Source organism: Zingiber officinale, chromosome 9B (genome assembly GCF_018446385.1).
Source record: "Zingiber officinale cultivar Zhangliang chromosome 9B, Zo_v1.1, whole genome shotgun sequence".
Lineage (NCBI taxonomy): Eukaryota > Viridiplantae > Streptophyta > Magnoliopsida > Zingiberales > Zingiberaceae > Zingiber > Zingiber officinale.
Genome location: NC_056003.1, coordinates 119,876,186 through 119,885,907, shown reverse-complemented (window position 1 = coordinate 119,885,907; position 9,722 = coordinate 119,876,186). Strand labels below are relative to the sequence as shown.

General features: G+C 34.8%; 1 protein-coding gene across 1 annotated transcript; it reads right to left on the bottom strand.

Annotated features, from left to right (window-relative positions):
- Positions 1 to 4,083: 4,083 nt before the first annotated feature.
- On the bottom strand, positions 4,084 to 8,759 carry LOC122025026 (adenine phosphoribosyltransferase 3-like). The gene is made up of 6 exons (XM_042583783.1): positions 8,271 to 8,759; positions 7,996 to 8,106; positions 7,335 to 7,427; positions 6,955 to 7,104; positions 4,832 to 4,890; positions 4,084 to 4,400 (listed from the first exon to the last, which is right to left on the bottom strand). Exons 1-6 carry the CDS (start codon positions 8,356 to 8,358, stop codon positions 4,347 to 4,349), a joined length of 555 nt encoding a protein of 184 aa, XP_042439717.1. The 5' UTR covers positions 8,359 to 8,759; the 3' UTR covers positions 4,084 to 4,346.
- Positions 8,760 to 9,722: the final 963 nt, after the last annotated feature.

The following is a 9,722-nucleotide window of genomic DNA, read 5'->3' as shown; positions in this document are numbered from 1 at the left end:
GGATTAGAATTAGTCGAGCTAAAAATTTAGATATATAATGCCAACTAAACAAATTAAGAATTGAAATTTTAGTCTAATTCATTCAATCAACTGCGAATACAATTTATCTAGAAAAAAATAAGTTACATGTTTTTTTTAAAGAAAATTGTTTTATATTTATTAAATTATCATACCAAAATTTTACAGATAAATTTTTAAAACCTTTTGATTTTTAAAATCTATTATATACTTTAGTTTGCAACTATAAAATTATTACTTTATGACTTAAATATCATAAGTTCAAATTCTAGAAATATAAAACTATGGCTTAAATATCATACGTTTAAATTTTAGAAACAATCTATGATAGAAAGTAGGATAAAATTATGTATAATGAAATTTGTCCATCGATTTCCTTTTATTATCAAGACTGATTTATTTATAATATATCAAAATGTAAAATTATTGGCTGAAAATATATAAATATAAAAAATTATAAAACAAATACAAATTAGAAATGTGAAAATGATGTGAAATAATAATTTATTTGTCTTAGTGAGACTCCCTTTAGCCTTCTATCTATAGTCATTGGATCTAGGGGTGGCTCCGTTAAAAGATAAGGATGGAGGATAGTCGTCCCTCCTTATTAAATTACTATATTTAAATCTCTTTGACATGCTCAACTTCGTGAACAGGGTCTGGACGTCATGCGTTGGGGAGGAGTTGATCTTCACCATGAACCACCCGAAGTATGTTGACGAGGCGTTGCTCCGGGCGGGACGAATGGATCGGAAGATCTATCTCTCGTACTATAGACTAGCGACATTCCAAATCTAGGCGAGGAATTACCTGGAAGCATGGGAAGCCCACCCGTGGATGCTAGAGGTGGAGGCGCTATTGGCGGAGGTGGAGATGATGCCCGTTGACATCGCGGAGGTGTTCACAAGATATGACGTCAAGGAGAGGGCACCGATAGCGCAATAAACAAGATGATAGAGGAGATGTAGCGGCAAAAGAAGAAAACCATCACCTGACAACAAAAGAAGTAGAATATGTGAAAAATTAAAAGTCAAGGGTGTTTTCGTAAATTATGTTTAAAAAAAAAGTGGAATATGAATTGACACTTTAAAAATTGTAAATTTAAGATATAAAATTTTAAACAAATGATAATTCCAGTTAGTCACATTAATTATCTCTGGGATGATCAATCCGGCCCCACGTAATTTTCCCACCGATCATTAGGGTAAATCGAAAAGTACACAGGGCGGTCAGCCCAGCATCCTTTGGTTACGTCCTCTATTTGAAGGAAAATTCTATATAAATATATCGTAATTAAAATTTGAATCATGAGTACCTAAATGATAATCTAAATGTCCTACTGTAAAACTATCATCCGGGGATATAAAATTTTAAAGAAAGGACAAGACCAACGTTGCTTAATTAGTGTGATTATTTGGCTCTTCACTATTTTTTGACTAAGAACGTAGACTTTGCTACCACAGGGTAATTTACGTGTACACAAAATTTCGATCACAGGTCATCGCACGTGTAGGTCTATATGGACAATTGTGCGAAATCCTTTCCCAGAGTAATTTTAAAATACATGCATACAATTCTAATTATTTTAGGGGTCTCACCCTTAATATGGAATTATTATAGCACCCTTATATTTTAAAAAATTTACACATAAATTATAATTAATAAAATATTTACACATAAAAATTTTACATATAAATTTCATTATTATATTTTATTTTTTTTTATGTGATGATATATATATACAGAGAGAGATTTGATATGTTAAGCGACGCTTAGTGCACGAATATGAGTGAAATCCGACATGGGTTATCTGATTGGCTAAAATCTATTTTTTTTAATCTCTCTCTCATCTACATGCAACAACTTTTTTCTCTTTATTTTTAAATTAAAATAAAATTTTATCTTCTCTCCTATTATTACATACAACAAAATTATTGTGATAATGATGATACAATATTGTAGCAGTTGCTACAACTTGTAGCAGTTGCTACAACTTGTAGCAGTTAGTTTGCAGTAGCTGCTACAACGGTGCAGTAGCTGTTACAACAATACAGTAACTGCTACAACGGTGCAGAAGCTGCTACAACGGTGCAGAAGCTGCTACAACGGTGTAATAGCTGCTACAATGGCGCAGTAGCTGCTACAACAGTGCAGAAACTGCTACAACGGTGCAATAGCTGCTACAAATGTGCAATAATTGCTCCAACGATGCAGTAGTTGTTATAATGGTGCAGAAGTTGCTACAACGGTACATTATCTGTTACAATATATTAGCTACACAATAACATTGCTACACATTATAACAGCTACTATACAGAAACTGCTACAATGTGTAGCAGTTATTATGTAGTAACTACTACAACGTTATAGCAGCTATATCACCTTTAAAAATTAACATCACAGTGATTGTTGCATGCAATCAGATGAGAGAGAAATGAGAATTTTATAGTTGATGCATGCAAATGAGAGAAAAAAGTTATTGCATGCAGATGAGAGAGAGAAAAATCAGATTTCGTTCATGGTCGCGCACAAAACGTCTCTTAGCATATATATATATATATATATATAATATCTGACTTTTCATCCCTTAGATAAAATTTTTGAATTCCTCCCCGATTGAGTGTCTAACTTTATCATACAAATGATCATTGTACTAGGTAAATTATTCTTTATGATTTATCTGACTATATTAGTCAGAAGATCGATAATATTAGATCATCTAAAATAAACATTATAATTTTACTCCAATAATAATTTAATTATTCTATTTAATATCGTCCAACTCAATTTTATTATCAATTAATGAAATGTTGATGAATCGTATTTGTCATTTGTTATTGTTGTCAATCAATGAAAATCATTTCAATCAACTTAAATAACTTTTATTTATTTAAATTATTAGATAGCATTTATTTATTTAAATTATTAGATAGTATTTACTAAATATTTTTTGCCAAGGCCCAAAATTATATTTCCTTTTTAGTTTAAATTTATGTTTTTTTTAGTTTAGGGTAAAGCATGTAAGTTTTTCTTTTCATGCTTATTTTTTTTTTTCTTATTTAATATCTCTAGTAATTACACATTATTAAATTTCATTAACATTTATTTTTTAAGTACTATAAGTAACACATTTATATTTATTTATTAATTTATCATTCACAATTTTTTATTTTTAGTTTAATTTTAGATTTAATATGCAATCAAACCAATTAACACACTAATCTAATTAGTAAATCATTACAAACTTTTACAATTTTAAAATTTTTTTAATTAAATAATAAATTTAATAATATAAAATTATTTGTTCATTTTAAAAACTTTAATTTATTTATAAATCTTTTAAAACTTTATTAATTAATGGACATAATTTATAAAATTTAATCATAAATGTTATTGACAAATATTAATCATTTAATTAATGAACGATGACAAAACTTAACATTTAGTAGCTTGGACAAAGCTCAGGTCAATACATAAATAGACAATTTTACTTACATTGCAAGAAAATTATTTAACTTGAATTGGTGACCTCAACATGGTGATAAGGTCAATATTCAATTAATTCAGTTAATTTTATATAAATTTTTTTTATTATTTTTAAAATAATTTTAATTAATTTAATTAAAATAATTAATTTTTAATTTAATTCTATTCATTCAACTTTAGTAAAATTTTAATTCTATTTAATTAATCAATATTAAATTAATTTTTAATTAATTTATGAACAAAATTAATCGAATATCCACTCCTAACAATAATTTTACTTTTATATCAAGCTCTCCTTCACCAAACCGATAACATACATTTTCTTAAAATTTCAAAATTCTCAGTTGATTTCATTCAATTTGTAACTAAGTTCAAGCCCACATTTTATGTGATTCTTAATGAAATCAATTTGTAACTAAGTTCAAGCCCAGATTTTATGTGATTCTTAACCTTCATCTATCGATACCCATCTATCGACGAGACGAAAAACAAAATCACGAACACAAGCATAGCGGAAGACGAATACAATCAGACATTGTAATTGGTGATAAAAACATCTAATTTTCTTTGGATGAAAGATTCACCAAGGAAGAAACTAAGATTATAGATTTCAAGGATAACTTTTACAAACTAAGATTATAGATTTGAAGGATCACTTTTACTAAAATCTAGAGTGAAGTTCCAACAGAAACTTTGTGAAACCAAAGATGAAGAAGAAACCAGACAACAAACTCATCAAAATTCAATGCTACGATAACCAATCCAGAGCTTCTCCCAATACTCAAATGCTTAGAGCCGACGAAGTAGACACCCAGCTGATTAATAGAGCGAAAGCGGAAGACTCAACGGGACTCCACCAGAATATGCAACGGTTTGCCTTTTAGCTTATCTCGCCCCTGAAAATAAATTTCAAAGTTTATAGTCAGTTAACATGTTCATTTCAAGCAACCGAAACCCTATCCAACCTCAAAACAACTTTCAGACGATGAATCCACCGAAAACGAGTTAAAACTGAGAATATACAGAAACAACAAACAGAATTACTATTGACAATATAGTTTAACACAGCCACAACAACTCTAAAATACACAATAATATAGAGTAGAATTGGTAGAATCATTAATTACTGTCGACAATAACACAATTAAAGAATTCCAACATGGAGAGCTAAAATGAATTTATACTTGTATACAAAAGGGTTAGTAATTGTAGATTAAAACATTATAATATTGTTCAAACTACATCGATCAAGCAATAGAAGTGTTACAGAGGAACCACTGATCTAATAGCATTCTAATTAAATAATAACGATAACGATACGACACACCTTAAGTTCTGGAAGCTCTATCACACATGCAAATTCAACCACATTTGCGCCAGCACGTTCTGAAGGAAACATAGATAAAGAATAAATCGAAAATCCCATGTAAAATACAACTATAACAGTATGCGAGCAATAACAAAGAATATGAGAATGCTACAATGTTAAAAAAAATAAAAAATAAAGATAATTTACTACGTCTATCATTCAAGGAGGTTGAACCGCTATAAACAGAAGCAATCAATGTTAGATATAGAATTGACTATGGAGTGATATGTGTTCGAAAGGTGAATCCATTAGCCAGGCTCATGAAGCATGTGACATGTCAAGTGCAATCCACACGAGCAACGTAGTGCAAACATCACATAACGGCTGCCAAATGGCACACACATGCATGATTTACACGGAAATCTCAAGGATTTACACTTTGCATGAACACATTGTCGCCTATTTCTAAGCACCTATTCATTTTATAACCGTGTGAGAAAATAGGTCAGCTGAGTTGTGCAACTGGATGAACCAACAAGTTCGAGCAAACCAATGCCTTAAAACTAATGCAATTTAAATCATCCAAGTGATGCAATTGCCCATATCAAACTCGAGTAGTTGCCATCTACGAGGCACATGTCATTCAAGGGTCTACCTATCTATAAAAGGACGAAGGGCTGGGATGGACCACGACACTCAAATTAAGTTAAAATTCTAAGATACTAATAGCCTGCTCTCGAGCAGGGTCTTCTCCCTCTCTGCACATGAAGCTTTTAACTGCTAAAATTACACAATTTATGGGGCAGAACTCTAGTAACCTTATTTTCAAGTCAAGATACTAGAGGCACTTTCTTAGTAGTGCAAGACATAAAAGAGAGCAGGTGCTCATCATATAAAGGGAAGTTCGATGCACGAAGCTCCTACCAATGTGGGTCCCGGGGAAAGGTCTATTATACGCAACCTTACCAAGAGACTATTTCCGCAACTTGGACTTATGACCACCAGGTCACGCAACAACAACTCTACCATTGCGCCAAAGCTCCCCTTCAAGGTTCTCATCACATCCTAAAGGGGGGAATTAAGCTTTGAGGAAAACAATTACACACTTTGAGATTGCCAATTGTCGCAAGTCACAACCATCATTCCTATGAACCAAAAATCAGATTTTCAACGATATCATTTTACAAAGAGGTCAATGCAAAACATCTAAGTATGTTCGTGCCATATAATAACCTCGCATATTAATTAATGACTGTAAGCATCGAAATACAAGATTTAGAACGATTGGTACACAAGATAATTGTGAACATGTAGAAGAGAAAGACAGCATGTGAACCCCATAAATCATGTTAAGTGAGGAAATCTTAGTACAGTACCAACTTTCTTTATCGAGTTCATAATTTACTTGCTACAATATAAAATATATTCTTGTACAATATAGTGAAACAAGTCGCCATGAACACAAAAGCATTTTGACATTATCTGTGTTCACAGTTCAATTGTTAGCTTCCATTGAAAAATTGATCTACATGTTAGCCATGCTATCTACACGAACACCATAAGTAACTACTTAATTGGCACATTACAAGAGATATCGAATCTATGCAAACCAATTTCTTCTATGTCATTTTCTTGTTGCAAATTCAAATTTGTAGCCTTTGGACACCAAAGAAACAATTAGTCAGCCTAGGAACAAACGTTTGAATCTAATGAGAGCAAAAACGAATGGCACGAATATTGGGCAAATAGGACCGCAGAGCCATAGCACATAAACACTTTATTACATCTTTAAAGAATGTTGATTATCTAGCACTCTAAATTGAAAAAGGATGGATGCATCTATATTTTCTTCAAGCACACCAATGCAAGAACTAGTTATTGATCAGTGAATCACAATGAGGGCTAACTTAATTGGTGAAATGCAGTAGATTGTGGATTTCCATTTCAGTAATTGGAAAGAACATTGTTGCCAGTTGAGATCGAAAAGTCATTTGCATAGCAGTAAGAATTTGGTACAAAAATTTACAGACAAGCAAATTCATGGCACACATTAGAAAATATACGAGTTTTGATAAATTTTTTATTATTCAAAGCATGTTAGAGAAATATTGATGGCACATCAACTTGTTTAAGCCACGTACCGAGTAGATTCATAGCAGCACAGAGTGTTCCTCCAGTTGCTATTAGATCATCAACTACTAGAGCACGATCTCCGGGTTGGACTGCGCCAACATGCATTTCGAGACAATCACTTCCATATTCCAGATCATACTTCTCAGAAATGACTTCACCTGCGCAACAATATGTACATATAATACGATAAGATGACCCAACCATGTAACCATGCAAAGATCTCTACAATGGACAGAAATAGCTAATTAGGCACTATCTTGGAAGATATAGTTTTGTCCGAACCACCACCTAAGTCGAGGAACAAGCAATGTTTGTTGAAGATATCATTAAATCTACATATATTGTTTCATGTGCTAGTCCTTTTATTGCTCATAAAAAGGTCAAATACCTGGTAATTTTTTTGGCTTCCTCAATGGAATAAATTTTGCACCAATTGCTAAAGCAATTGGTGGCCCAAATATCAAGCCTCTAGCTTCAATCCCTGTGAATTGATCGAAGGGTAGTTAACAGAATAGTATTTAATTGGAAAGGTCTAATAAGATATAGATCTTATTAGCAACAATCACAAATAGAACAAGAAAAAGCCATAGAAGTTTTCACATCTATGGTTTGTCGAGTTTCAGTCGACAAAGGAGATTGGTTGATGTTAGTAACCAAATCCACACATTCAGCAAGAGCACAGAGACAGAATATAGAGGCCCATTCCTTTTAGACAGTTTCCCTCAAACAATGGACCTCTGCCTGGATGGAGAGTGAAGACCACCAGTCCCACAAACAGAGCTAGAATTTGAAGCTCTGATCGAGGACACAGCGGGTCATAGTTATGGTTCATGGTAGCAATCCAGTCAAGAAAAGTACCATGGATAATCTTCCTCAAACATAAAGCAGAATGATGAAAAGTAGAGCATTTCTCTGTTTGCCAGCCAACTACACACAGATGAGTGATAAAGACATTTTCACATGAACAAGACCGGCGAGTGAGAAGAAAGGGGGCGCGGCGCTTGCCATCGAAAGAAAACTCAAAGAAGCCGAAGGAAATCACCACTCACCAGCGACAACGGTGATATCTTTCCCCAGGTACCGCTCCACGAACAAGTCCACGGCGTTCCTGAAGGCTTTCGGATTAAGTAAAAGCGTCGTGATGTCCCGGAACATGATTCCTGCGTTCAGTCGAGTGAACGAGTAGAAACATTGATGATCAAAAATGGAAATTTCCCGAGTTTCCGCAGACAAAATCCATTTTTTGTGAGAAAAAAAGAGTTTTTTTTTTCTCCTCTCTCTCTCAAGCAGATGGAAGGATGATCAGGAGGAGGGAGGGAGGGACCTTTCTTGGGGAAATCGGGGACGACGCGGATGGCAGCGGCGATTCCATGGACGCGCTGGTCCTGCTCGTTGTCCTTACAGGACGCCATTCGCCGTCGAAGAACAAGGCCAAACGGAACGCCGAGGAGGAGGCAGAGAGGGAGCGGCGCAGCCGAATCAAGCACATACAACAAAAAAAGGGAAGCCGAGAAAGCCCAGAGAAAAGGAGTAGCAGAGAGAGAGAAAGGCAGAGAGAATCGTCTCGAGAAGGAAACAAGGAGATCCTGTCGCAGCCATTTGGTCGGCCCTGCCGTGGCCTTTATCGTAGTCTGTTAGCAGCTCCCTCTCCTTCACTCTCTCCTCTTGGCTGTAGCTGTCGCTGTTGCTCTTGCTCTATATGGTCTGTATATGCTCTATATATGCTCTGTATGCTCCTCCTCTACATGGCGGTGAGTGGTGGATGATGGTGATGTTGGTGTACATGCGTAGGGGGAATCGAGAGGTATCACGAGGAAGATCTTCTCGCCTTATCTCTGTCCCTCTCCCCTTCTGTTTTGCCGTGCCGTCTTGGTGCATTGACGAAACTGTCCTCTCCGAATGGTGAGATGATTAAAATATTAGATATTATCGTTTAGATCATAAATTAAAATTCAATATATTTTACACGAGGTAAAATCTTCTGGTTCATTTTTTATTATCCAGAAAATGTGTCACTCGTATTTATGATCGGATCATAATCACGATCCGGTCATAAATAGTTACGATTTCTTCTTGAATTCATCATCCCTATCAGGTTATAATTTTTATTCGGAGCGGGTGGCCAGAGGTCGTCCGGAGAATACTCTCGCTCGGTGCCCAGTAACTTGATCATTTATTCACCATCGGAGGCCTCCGGGCGGCCTCCGATCGTCCGTTCCGAACAAAAATTATAATTTGATGGGGATGATGAACCCAAGAAGGAATCGCAATGATTTGCAGTCGAATCACGGCCACAATCCGACCATAAATACAAGTGTCACATCCCCTGGACCACAAAAAAGTGGTCCAAGAGATCTGTGTTCATTTCTCATGATGGCAAAATAATGTATTCCAAAGTCAACACGGAGAATGTAAATTAATAATACATCATGCGCTAGCTATTAAATCGTCCCAAAAGATTAACACGGAGAATGTAATTACGGGCGACTACTGATCTTTAAATAATGACTAACATATAAGCGAGATATTTACCTCACTTTATCGAGATTTGAACCTCAGATCTCATGGTGACAACACCTCACGTGCTAGCCACTAGACCGTCCCAAGGGGTCAATACGAAGAAGGTAAATTACGGACGGCTACTAGCCTTTGAAATAATGACTAGTACATAAAGGAGGTATTTACCTCGGCTTTGCCGAGATTTAAACCTTAGACCTCATAGTAACAATATCTCATGTGTTAGCCACTAAACCGTCCCAAGGGAACAAAACTAAGA

Coding starts and splice junctions, on each gene's coding strand:
- LOC122025026 (XM_042583783.1), bottom strand. CDS start 8,358: ATGGCGTCCTGTAAGGACAACGAGCAGGACCAGCGCGTCCATGGAATC. Junction 8,107..8,270: donor CCCCGATTTCCCCAAGAAAG/GTCCCTCCCTCC, acceptor GACTGAACGCAG/GAATCATGTTCCGGGACATC. Junction 7,105..7,334: donor GAAGCCAAAAAAATTACCAG/GTATTTGACCTT, acceptor ATTGTTGCGCAG/GTGAAGTCATTTCTGAGAAG.